The following is a 12578-nucleotide window of genomic DNA, read 5'->3' as shown; positions in this document are numbered from 1 at the left end:
ATGTTAGCATTGTGATTATGGCTTTGGGGTAACCTGTCTCCACCACCTGGGAATGCCCTGAAATCAGAGCCAGATCCACCTTGGTTATGAGGCCTGGCTCAGGGGCAAGGGTAATTTTTTTTTTTTTTTGAGATAGAGTCTCACTCTGTCCCCCAGGCTGGAGTGCAGTGGTGCAATCTCAGCTCACTGCAGCCTCAGCCTCCCGGGTTCAAGTGATTCTGTGCCTCAGCCTGCCGAATAGCTGGGATTATAGGTGCTTGCTACCATGTCTGGCTAATTTTGGTATTTTAATTTTATTTATTTATTTTTTTTTTGAGATGGAGTCTTCATTTGTCACCAAGGCTGGAATACAGTGGCCTGATTTGGCTGACTGCAGTCTTTCCCTCCTGGGTTCAAGCAATTTTCCTGCCTCAGCCACCCACGTAACTGGGACTACAGGCACACACCACCACACCCGACTAATTTTTCTATTTTTAGTAGAGATGGGGTTTCACCATGTTGGCCAGGCTGGTTTCAAACTCCAGTGACCTCAAGTGATTCGCCCACCTCGGATTCCCAAAGTGCTGAGATTACAGGCGTGAGCCAACCTGCCTAGTCTAATTTTTTGTATTTTTAGTAGAGATGGGGTTTCATCATGTTGGTTAGGCTGTTTTTTTTTTGTTTTTTTTTTTTTGAGATGGAGTCTTGCTGTGTTGCCCAGGCTGGAGTACAGTGCATGATTTTGGCTCACTGCAACCTCTCCTGCCCAGGTTCAAGTGATTCTCCTGCCTCAGCCTCCTGAGTAGTTGGAATTACAGGCGCCTGCCGCCACACCTTGCTTTTTTTTTTATGTTTATTTTTTGAGACAGAGTCTTGCTCTGTCGCCCAGGCTGGAGTGCAGTGGCATGGTCTCAGCTCACTGCAATCTCCACCTCCCAGGTTCAGGCAATTCCCTGCCTCAGCCTCCCGAGTAGCTGAGATTACAGGCATGTGCCGCCGTGCCCAACTAATTTTTTTTTTTTGTACTTTTAGTAGAGACGGGGTTTCACCATCTTGGCCAGGCTGGTCTTGAACTCCTGACCTTGTGATCCACCCGCCTCAGCCTCACAAAGTGCTGGGATTACAGGCATGAGCCACTGCGCCCCACCTTGAGGATATTTCTGCATGGGGGAGTAAATGAGGGATCACGCAGCCTTGTGACCTTGTCTTGTGCCTGCAGCCAAGGGGGAACTCTTGGGCTGCTTTGGGCTCACAGAGCCCAACTGCGGAAGTGACCCCAGCAGCATGGAGACCAGAGCCCGCTACAACTCATCCAACAAGAGCTACACCCTCGATGGGACCAAGACCTGGTAAGGGGTCTGGACAGTGGGCAGGTGGTGGACAGGGGCACAGGGCCAGACCCCTCACCGACTGTTCCATCCCCAGGATCACCAACTCGCCTATGGCTGACCTGTTTGTAGTGTGGGCTCGATGTGAAGATGGCTGCATTCGCGGCTTCCTGCTGGAGAAGGGGATGCGGGGTCTCTCGGCCCCCAAGATCCAGGGCAAGTTCTCACTGCGGGCCTCGGCCACAGGCATGATCATTATGGACAGCGTGGAGGTACCAGAAGAGAACATGCTCCCTGGTGCGTCCAGCCTTGGGGTGAGTGGCAGCCACTTTGGGAATGGGTGTGGGTCACCTGCCAGTACACCTTTGTCAGGCAGGCTCTGTGCTGGGGACCCAGCTCCCTGTGCACTGTGGAGCCCACACGGTGGTGATTCTTACTCAGCCAGACTCACTGATGTACTGAAAACTGCCCCTGTTTGATGACTGACTTGCTCATCCTGGCTCTGCCCGGGACACCTGGGCCTGAACCAGCTCAGTCGTTTGACTCACAGTGCGTCTTCTGGCGTCCATCAGCCTCCTAGCTCTGAGCATGGAACCCCAATCCCAGGCTGGGTGGGACTGTGTGCAAACCCAGTAAGCAGGCACCAAGCTTCAGTGCCAGGGCCATCTGTGATTTGAATGCCAACCTGAGTCCGCCTGCGTGGGTGGCTGGGGAGGGAGCTTTCCCTGCTTAAGTTGGTTCTGCATAGGGCCTTTTGGTGTCTCTTGGGTGGCACTGAGGCATCCTCTCAACCCTACAGGGTCCCTTCGGCTGCCTGAACAACGCCCGGTACGGCATCACGTGGGGCGTGCTTGGAGCTTCAGAGTTCTGCTTTCACACAGCCCGGCAGTATGCCCTGGACAGGTGTGTGGGGGTCACAATGAGATCCCCGGGAGTGTGGGCAGCTTGGGTTTCATTCTCTACCCTATGGGTGACTCCCCAGCCCCCACCCACCAGGCCTGAGTTCCTTCTCTGGAATGACCAGTGATGTCCTTCTGAGCAGCCATGGGCTGAGTCAATGGCAGGGCTAGGGTGGGCTCGGGGGCACCGAGGCAGCCTGGGAAGGCTTCCTGGAGCAGGGGGCCCCAGGACAGGGATGGAGTTGGGAGAGTGGGCCTCCCCTTGCCCTTACCCTGCTGTTGCCCATCTAGGATTCAGTTTGGTGTTCCGCTGGCCAGGAACCAGCTGATTCAGAAGAAGCTGGCAGACATGCTCACTGAAATCACCCTGGGCCTTCACGCCTGCCTGCAGCTCGGCCGCTTGAAGGACCAGGACAAGTAGGGGCTGTGTGGTAGGGGCTGGGAGCCTACAGCTGTGGGTGGAGGACCTTGTGTCCTTCCTAGAGAGAAAAGTCCTTCCTGCCTGGTTGCATCAGAGACCCGAACCTTCTGCTCTCCCTCTTGTCCTTGGTGGGCTGGGCTGGGGACAGCCCCATGGGTCCCTCACTGGGAGCTTGGCTGCATTGGGGAATCGCCACCTGGGGCTAGGTTTGCCTGGGGCACCGGGAGCTAGGATCCCCAATGTTTGTTACCTGTATGTGCCTCTCCCAGGGCCACCCCGGAGATGGTCTCTCTACTGAAGAGGAATAACTGTGGGAAAGCCCTGGACATCGCCCGCCAGGCCCGAGACATGCTAGGAGGAAATGGTATTTCTGATGAGTATCACGTGATCCGGCATGCCATGAACCTGGAGGCCGTCAACACCTATGAAGGTGGGAGCTGAACCTCAGAGGGCCCACTGCAGCCTCAGTGGCTGGGTGGGACGGGCACAGGCCTGAGTCCAACTCCATCTATCACCAAGTGACAGTGTGACCCAGGGCGAGGTACACCCTCTGTCCCTCATCTGGAGTTGCTCACGCGGGGATTGTGGAAGTGAAGTGCTTCATGCACCACACGGAGGCCCCATCAGGCCTTGCGAGGGGCTCCCAGCTCTTTCTCCCACATACTTGGGAGGAGGAATGTTCCTGAGACAAGTAAGCTCCTAGGGCAGCCCAGGGATGAGACCCGACTCCTAGCAGGCTGGTGGATGTGAGGGAGTGAGGGAAGTTACACGCAGGACTCACCGCTCCATTTTAAGAGAAAAAGAAAAGTCATCTTCAGACTATGGTGTTTGCACCTTGCAACTGATAGTGATTTTCATGGGGGCCCAGAACCCCTTGCTTGGTGGGAAGACAGATGTGGAGAAAGAAACTTAAAAACAAAAAACTGTGGCCAGGTGCAGTGGCTTCCGCCTGTAATTCCAGCACTTTGGGAGGCCGAGGCAGATCACAAGGTCAGGAGTTTGAAACTAGCCTGGTCAACATGGTGAAAACCGCATCCGTCTCTACTAGAAATATAAAAATTAGCCAGGTGTGGTGGCAGGCACCTGTAATCCCAGCTACTCGGAAGGCTGAGGCAGGAGAATCACCTGAACCCAGGAGGTGGAGGTTGCAGTTAGCTGAGATTGTGCCACTGCACTCCAGCTTGAGTAACAAGAGCAAGACTCAGTCTCAATCAATCAATCAATCAATCAATATCACATTGCTTCATAGTGTGGAAAGAAAAAGAGAAAACAAATAAATAAAAGTGCAAATCCAGCGTGAGCTATGCAGAAAAAGAGGAAGGTGGCTGGGTGCGGTGGCTTATGCCTGTAACCCCAGCTCTTTGGGAGGCCGAGGCAGGTGGATCACGAGGTCAAGAGATTGAGACCATCTTGGTCAACATGGTGAAACCTGTCTCCACTAAAAAGTATAAAAATTAGCTGGGTGTGGTGGCCCGTGCCCGTAGTCCCAGCTACTCAGGAGGCTGAGGCAGAAGAATTGCTTGAACCCAGGAGGTGGAGGTTGCAGTGAGCCAAGATCATGCCACTGCACTCCAGCCTGGTGCCTGGCGACAGAGCAAGACTCTGTCTCAAAAAAAAAAAAAAAAAAAAAAGGGAGGTATGAGGACCCCTGGGCAGAGAGGCTTCCAGACAGGACAGCACATGCAGGCATGGTACCTTCCCCATGCACCCCCACAGCCCCAGATCTATTAGGCAGCTAGGAGTTGGGGGGATCGTACAAGTGTGAGAATGACCCTGAGGGGGGCTGTGAGACGGTTTTATGCAGAGGGGGGATAGGTCAGATTTGGTGCTATAGGGGCTGGGCGTAGTGGTTCACACCGGTAATCCCAGCACTTTGGGAGGCTGAGGTGGGAAGATTGCTTGAGCGCAGGAGTTTGAGGTTACAATGAGCTATGATCACCCCACTGCACTCCAGCCTGGGTGACAGAGTGAAACCCTATCTTAAAAAAAAAAGATTTGTGCTTTGGGAATTAAACAGAATTGGCTCTAAAAGGGAGGCTACAATCTGCCTTCTGCCCCAAGGAGCCAGGGAGGAGCAAAGAATGAGACCTGAGGTCGTGGGGTGGGGGACTCTCTGGGAGGGGCGGCATTAAGTCAGCAGAAGCAACTGACTGAATTTCTGATGTGCTGTCCCTCCCGTCCTTCCCGAGAGTAAGAAAGGGCCTGTCGTGTTGCCCTGGAGCTCAGGGGTATTTTCATCCTCTGTGCAAGGAAGCATGGCCGGGTTGAAAATCAAACATTTAATCAACTGAGGTAGGGGTGGCGGTGAACTTGCCAAGTGTGGGGAGCATGAAGGCTGGGCCCATGGCAGGGGCTAGACTTGCTGCATTTTGGGAGTTCAGCACAAGGAGCTTTGGGTTTTTGGTTTTTTTCCTGCCAAGATGCATTATAGAAAATTCAAAAACAATTTCAGTGTGGCCCAAATGGTGGCCTCTCAGCCTTCTCCTGGAGGCTGTCACTAAGGCGTGGGTCTCCTGGCAGCTGGCGGCATTCACCATCTCTGTGGGTCTGTTCTTCTAAAACAGTGGCCTGGGGGGACATAAAAGTTGATTTTATTTTTTTTATTTTTTTTATTTTTTATTTTTTATTTTTTTTTTTTTTTGAGACGGAGTTTCGCTCTTGATACCCAGGCTGGAGCGCAATGGCGCGATCTCGGCTCACCGCAATCTCCGCCTCCTGGGTTCAGGCAATTCTCCTGCCTCAGCCTCCTGAGTAGCTGGGACTACAGGCACGCGCCACCATGCCCAGCTAATTTTTTTTTGTATTAGTAGAGACGGGGTTTCACCATGTTGACCAGGATGGTCTCGATCTCTTGACCTCGTGATCCACCCGCCTCGGCCTCCCAAAGTGCTGGGATTACAGGCTTGAGCCACCGCGCCCGGCAAAAGTTGATTTTAAAGGGAAATTGTGAGCTGTGAAGACTCCAAACTGACTCTATATTAATCTTGTCCAGGTACACATGACATTCATGCCCTGATCCTTGGGAGAGCTATCACAGGAATCCAGGCGTTCACGGCCAGCAAGTGAGCCCACTCCATCAGGGGCCCAAAACTCTGAAGCCCCTTCCTGGGGAGACGCCTGGTTGGATTGCAGAAACGCTGTGCTCTGAGCTTAGAAAGGGAGGTGGCGGATGGAGTGGGAAGTGAGAGACACTGATTTTTAAATATCAAAATTTCCCTTCTGAAGTCGTTCAGCTGTGTTCCTTAAAAAGAAGATGGAATTCTCTGTAGAGTGTCTCAATCCACTTTTAACCATGGATGAAAACTAACTCCATTTACCCTGAAATAGCAGCTTCTCTTGAAAGGAGAGTGACATTGAAGCAACTCCGTCTGCTCCAGCAGACCCCCTCACACCGAGTTCACAGTGTGCCCTCCCAGCCTCCTGCCCGGGGGTAGTGCCTTATGCTGGATGTTGGAGCAGAGTGAGGGAGAGGAAAATAAAGAGCTACACGTCTGACCCCAAGGTGTCAGGCCGGTTTACTGGTAACCACCTGAGAAGTAGTTTCAGCCACAGAAGAAACGAACACGTCTGGGGGCTGTGAGTCGCTGGGACGTGCTGGGGACTTTCCTCTAGAGTGGTCTGGCCGTCTGAGTCTTAGGCTCTGCTGTAAAAAAGAAACCCAGGTTAGCAGTGCTGGGCTGTGCCAGGGCTGCAGGGCTCAGGGCTGTGGGCAGAGGGGATGATTTCTGAGTGGCAGGGTGCAGGGGACTTTGTCCTTTCTGTCACCACAGAGCTGCTCATACAACAGTGCGACATGACAACAGTTTGGCTTCTCAGCTCAGACACACCTAACATAGGGGACCACAAACAAGATGGCGAGTGCACCAAGGGCTTTGCAGGGACTGTGGCCTGGTGGGCTCAGGGGTGGGTGCCTGGTTTCTGCTCACATTTGCTCTTGGCTGGGCCATCCCTGCCCTCTTCCTCAGGCAGCACCCCCGGGGTGAGTTTGGTCATACCTCAGGCTGGAGACACAGATCTTTGTACACAGTCTCCACACTGTGGCAGACTTGTTTGAGCTCTGTTTCCAAATGGCTGATCTTTTCCATTTTCTGGGTGAACTCCTGGAGCTTTTCCTGGATGATCTTGTTGTGGTCATTATAAATCTGATAGATCCTCTCCTCTAATTTCTCTGTCAGATCTGAAACCTTTTAAAGAATAAGATTTATTTTTGGAAAATCAAACAAGAGGCATCACCAGACATCAATATTAAGTGGTTTTTTTAGATTTCTAAAAATTTTCTTATGAAAATGGCAAAATAGGTCGGGTGCAGTGGCTCACGCCTGTAATCCCAGCACTTTGGATCACTTGAGGTCAGGAGTTCGAGACCAGCCTGGCCAACATGGAGAAACCCTGCCTCCAAAAAAAAAAAAAGAAGAATTTAAAAATCAGCAAGGCGGCGTGGTGGCTCACACCTGTAATTCCAGCACTTTGGGAGGCTAAGGCAGGTGGATCACCTGAAGTCGGGAGTTTGAGACCAGCCTGACCAAAATGGAGAAACCTTGTCTCTACTAAAAATACAAAATTAGCCAGGCTTGGTGGCACATGCCTGTGATCCCAGCTACTTGGGAGGCTGAGGCAGGAAAATCGCTTGAACCCAGGAGGCAGAGGTTGTGGTGAACTGAGATCGTGCCGTTGCACTCCAGCCTGGGCAACAAGAGCAAAACTCTGTCTCAAACAAAAACAAAAACAAATTAGCAAGGCATGGTGATGTGCACCTGCAGTCTCAGCTACTGGGAAGGCTGAAGCCAGCCTCAAATTGCTCGAGCCCAGGAGTTGGAGGCTACAGTGAGCCATGATTGCACCACTGCACTCCAGCCTGAGTGACCCTACCTCAAAAGAAAAGAAAAAAAAACACCACCAAAACCCAGTGCAGTGACTGGGGGTCAAGACTGCCTATATGTAACATTTTTTTTTAAGAGGCAAAAGTATATACAGTTGTGTGCTGCTTAATGACGTTTTGGCCAATGTCAGACTATATATACAATGATGGCCCATAAGAGTATAATAGCATATTTTTACTGTACCTTTTCTATGTTTAGATATATTGAGATACACAAATGCTTACCATTGTGTTACAAGTGCCTATAGTATTCAGTATAGTAACATGCTGTGCAGGTTTGCAGCTTAGGAGCAAGAGTCTCTTCCACATAGCCTAGGTGTGTAGTAGACTATACCATCTAGGTTTGTGTAAATTCATTCTATGATGTTCAAATGATGACAAAGTCACCTAGGGACACATGTCACAGAACTGTGCAGTACAAGCTCAGCCAAGTTAGGATGGAAGTACACAGAACAGGGACTAGAAGAGGCAGCCAACAAAGTGGCTTCTGGGTAGTGTATCAAAAAAAAATAATAATAAGCCCGGCACAGTGACTCACGCCTATAATCCCAGCACTTTGGGAGGCCAAGGTGGGTGGATCACGAGGTCAGGAGTTCGAGACCAGGCTGGCCAACATGGTGAAATCCCATGTCTACTAAAAACACAAAAATTAGCCCGACATGATGGTGCTTGCCTATAATCCCAGCTACTCAGGAGGCTGAGGCAAGAGAATCGCTTGAACCTGGGAGGTGGAGGTTACAGTGAACTGAGATCACGCCACTGCACTCCAGCCTGGGCAACAGAGCAGACTCTGTCTCAGAAAAAAAAAAAAAAAAAATAGAAAAAGGAAAAAAAAAATTGTTTTGAGCCTGCCAAGCAAAAAAAAGAAAAAAGAAAGGCCAGGCGTGGTGGCTCACGCCTGTAATCCCAGGACTTTGGGAGGCCAAGGTGGGTGGATCACGAGGTCAAGAGATCGAGACCATCCTGGCCAACATGGTGAAACCCCATCTCTATTTAAAAAAAAAAAAGAGAGAGAAAGGAAAATAAAATCATAAAGTCAATCTGTCATCGAGACAACTGGAATCAGCAAGCTGTGCCACTCACATGATCCATTATATATTCTTTTTTTTTTTAACTTTTTACCCTAACTATAGGCATGTGGTACCACACCTGATTAATTTTTGTTTCACCATGTTGGCCAGGTGCTAACTCCTGGCCTCAAGTGATCCACCTGCCGTGGCCTCCCAAAGTGCTGGGATTACAGGTGTCAGCCACTGTGCCTGTCCCCCCATTCTATATTCTCAAGAGGCATCAGGCACAACCATTCATGGAAGACCTGAACATAACACCAGCTTTCGCAAGACATAAGCCCCGGGTGTGTTGAAGAACCTCACTTCTGCAGGACATACGGATGTGACAATGCAAGTTGTGCCTCGACCCCCTACTCCCATAGCTGCTCAACCTTGTGTGAAGTAAGAGGGCTGGGTATTGGAGGCAGGAGGACATCCAACGCCTGCTCCCACAGCCTAGCTCTCTTGTCATGCAAATCATTCATTTCCAAGCCTTATCTATAAGATGGGTCCAGTAGCTTCTCTGTAGGACTATTCTAAGGGTAAACTGAGATATAGATGATCCGCAACTTACTATGGTTCAACTTATTTTTGACTTACAGCATTTTCTTTCTTTCTTTTTCTTTCTTTCTTTTTTTTGAGACAGAGTCTTGCTCTGTTGCCCAGGCTGGAGTGCAGAGGCACTATCTCAGCTCACTGCAACCTCCACCTCCTGGGTTCAAGCTATTTTCCTGCCTCAGCCTCCTCAGTAGCTGGGACTACAGGTGTACACCACTATGCCCAGCTAATTTTTGTGTTGTTAGTAGAAACGGGGTTTCACCATATTGGCCAGGCTGGTCTTGAACTCCTGACCTCATGATCTGCCCACCTTGGCCTCCCAAAGTGCTGGGATTACAGGCGTAAGTCACCATTCCTGGCCAACTTACAGCATTTTCAACTTGGAATGGGTTTGTTGGGATGTAACCCCATCGTAAGTGGAGGAGCGCCTGTGCTGTGTATGAATAGCCTAGCACTGTGCCTGGTACAACAGACATTCATCAGCAGTTCATTCCCTCTCCTTTTGCATAAGGAATCCCCCCACACTGGGTGGAGCCTGTCACCTTGGTCTTCAGGCTGTTCCTGAAGTTGGTCATGAGTGCGTGGTCCTTTTGCCTGCTCTCATTGATGTTTTCGATCAGCTCCTGGGCTCTCTTCTGCAGGATGTCGATGCTCGAGTCGAGAGAGGAGAAGTAGAGTCCCGACTTCCCTTCCAGCACTGTCAGCTGGCGACTGGCACTGGAGGTGGCGAGACAAGGGCAAGAAACCTGACTTCTCAACGTAAAGGATGCTGAGATCAGCACCAAACTCTCCCAAGAGCGGCTGATCTGAAAGAGCTATGTGGTAGAAGGGGACCGGTGTTGTTGCCTCCCATGGGTGATATGAGGCATGCTTCCTAGGTTATTCCATTCACACACACACCCTCAACAATGAGAATGGCACCCCCATTTTACAGCTGAGAAAACAGACCAAGAGGCACAACTGAATATGTCCAAAGTTCTAGACGAAGGAGAGCTATCTGTCCCCAAAGCCCACTGTTGTTTTATGACACCAACTCACTTCTTTGGAATACCAATAATAGTATCAATGCTTTATTTCTTACTTTTTTTTTTAAATAGAGACAAGGTCTTGCTTTGTTGCCCAGGCTGAAGTACAGTAGCACAATCATAGCTCACTGCAGTGTCAACCTCCTGGGCTCCAGTGATCCTCCCACCTCAGCCTCCTGAGTAGGTAGGACTAGAAGCACAGGATACCATGCGCGGCTAATTTTTAAAAATTTTAAGTAGATACTAGATTTCCCTATGTTGTCCAGGCTGCTCTCAATCTTCTGGCTTCCCAAAGTGTTGGGATTACAGGCATGAGCCATTGCGCCTGACTGAACAATCAGCAATCTCCTGCAGCCTCCACCTTCCAAGTTCAAGCCATTCTGCCTCAGCCTCCTGAGTAGCTAGGTTACAGGCACACATCACTACGTCCACATAATTTTCATATTCTTAGTAGAGATGGGGTTTCACCATGTTGGCCAGGCTGGTCGAGAACTCCTGACCTCAAGTGATCCTCCTGCCTTGGCCTCCCATGGTGCTGGGATTATAGGCGTGAGGCACTGTGCCCAGGCTGATGCTTTCTTAAGTGACTTTCCTGTCACTAACCTGCTGCATCCCTTTCCCAACCTACTGGGTGATGTTGACCGCCTGGGGCTATAGTGTATCTGCACCTCTTTGCCCCCACCAGGCGAGGTAAATACCTGTTGAATTATATTTAAAGAGCATTTAGGCAGGGCGAGGTGGCTCACACCTGTAATCCTAGCACTTTGGGAGGCCGAGGCAGATGGATCACAAGGTCAGGAGTTTGAGACCAGCCTGGCCAATATGGTGAAACCCCCATCTTTATACTAAAAATACAAAAATTGTCTGGCTGTGGTGGCACATGCCTGTAGTCCCAGCTACTCAGGAGGCTGAGGCAGAAGAATCACTTAAACCCAGGAGGGGGAGGTTGCAGTGAGCCGAGATTACACCACTGCACTCCAGCTTGGGTGACAGAGTGAGACTCCATCCTACAAAAAAAAAAGAAGAGAGCATTCAAAGAAATGCGCACACACACAAAGTTGTCCCACGCCATACATGTAACTGTAATTATGTATTCAAATATTGTGTTAACCAGTGAAATAGTGGCACTGGTTGATAGATAGCTGTCTAAAAAGCTAAACAGAATGAAAAATGTTGAGTAACATGTAATGTTACATAACTTCATAATATTCAATGTAATAAAATGGAACTTCAGTTGGGTATGGAGGAGATAACTAAAATTGAGACAAAGATCATAAAAATCTAGAAAAATTCTGCATATAGATTGTGCTGCCAACGCCTTGTTCTCTGCTTTAAAAACAGAACGGATTACAGGTGGCGCATACCTGTAATCCCAGCTACTCAGGAGGCTGAGGCAGGAGAATCACTTGAACCCAGAAGGTGGAGGTTGTAGTGAGCTGAGATCATGCCATTGCAGTCCAGCCTGGGCAACAAGAGCGACACTCTATCTCCAAAAAAAAAAAAAAAAAAAGTGTTCCTTGGTTGGGTTAGGTGCACACAGCACCTATAGTGTCACTGTCTACACCTTGGCCTCCCCTTCTAGTCTCCTCGAGGGCCAGGGCCATGTCTCATTCATTCATCTTTGTATCTTCAGTACCTACCCCTCATGAGAGAAGCAATAAATGTTCTGCTAATAAATAAATAACTTGCAAAAGTACTTTCCATTACTATCCACACTCGAATTTGATCACCTGAATTCTGTCATCCCAGTCCTCTCTCCTGAGCCTCTCTCCTGAGCTCCCAAGAACATTCTAAGCAACCTCCCAGCCTCCCCACTTGGCTGTCTCAAAGGCATCTGAAACTCCACATTTGCACAACCAACAGCATCATCTCCCTGGCAACCCAATTTCATCCTCCCTTCCCTTAGTGAATGACATAAAAAGCCACCTGGTTCCCTAGCCTGAAACTTAGCAGCAAGCCTAGAGTCCGGCTTCTCTCTGTCCCTCTGCATCCTGTCTCAAAATCCTCTCTTTTTTTTTTTTTTTTTTTTTTGAGATGGAGTCTCACTCTGTCTCTCAGGCTGGAGTACAGTGGTGCCATCTCACATCACTGCAACCTCTGCCTCCCGGGTTCATGCGATTCTCCTGCCTCAGCCTCCGGAGTAGCTGGGATTACAGGCGCGTGCCACCATGCCAGCTAATTTTTGTATTTATAGTAGAGACAGTGTTTCACCATGTTTATCAGGCTGGTCTCAATCTCTTGACCTCAGGTGATCTGCCTGCCTAGGCCTCCCAAAGTGCTAAGATTACAGGCGTGATCTACCTTTTTAATTTCTCTAAATCTACCATCATTAGCAGCTCTGTAACTTGCACTTCTCAACTAGGCCATAGTGACCTTTATTTTATATACTTCTTTCTTTTTCTTTCTTTTTTTTTTTTGAGACAGTCTTGCTCTGTCACCA

General features: G+C 49.7%; 2 protein-coding genes across 2 annotated transcripts in view; one reads left to right on the top strand and one right to left on the bottom strand.

Annotated features, from left to right (window-relative positions):
• The window catches only part of GCDH (glutaryl-CoA dehydrogenase), a 23025-nt gene extending 16903 nt beyond the window's left edge, over nt 1-6122 (top strand). The window contains exons 7-12 of the mRNA XM_012435870.3: nt 1199-1328; nt 1405-1621; nt 2107-2210; nt 2498-2623; nt 2897-3057; nt 5620-6122. Of these exons, the coding sequence (XP_012291293.1) occupies nt 1199-1328; nt 1405-1621; nt 2107-2210; nt 2498-2623; nt 2897-3057; nt 5620-5693 (812 nt within the window). The 3' untranslated portion in view covers nt 5694-6122. The remainder of the gene's footprint in view (nt 1-1198; nt 1329-1404; nt 1622-2106; nt 2211-2497; nt 2624-2896; nt 3058-5619) is intronic.
• SYCE2 (synaptonemal complex central element protein 2) overlaps nt 5945-12578 on the bottom strand; it is a 14210-nt gene continuing 7576 nt past the window's right edge. The window contains exons 3-5 of the mRNA XM_012435874.3: nt 9656-9830; nt 6623-6811; nt 5945-6270 (exon numbers count right to left, since the gene is read on the bottom strand). Of these exons, the coding sequence (XP_012291297.2) occupies nt 6133-6270; nt 6623-6811; nt 9656-9830 (502 nt within the window). The 3' untranslated portion in view covers nt 5945-6132. The remainder of the gene's footprint in view (nt 6271-6622; nt 6812-9655; nt 9831-12578) is intronic.

The sequence above is a fragment of the Aotus nancymaae genome, unplaced genomic scaffold (genome assembly GCF_030222135.1).
Source record: "Aotus nancymaae isolate 86718 unplaced genomic scaffold, 86718_ANA_hifiasm-v0.15.2.pri h1tg000028l, whole genome shotgun sequence".
NCBI lineage: Eukaryota > Metazoa > Chordata > Mammalia > Primates > Aotidae > Aotus > Aotus nancymaae.
This window is presented reverse-complemented; position numbering and strand designations above follow the sequence as displayed.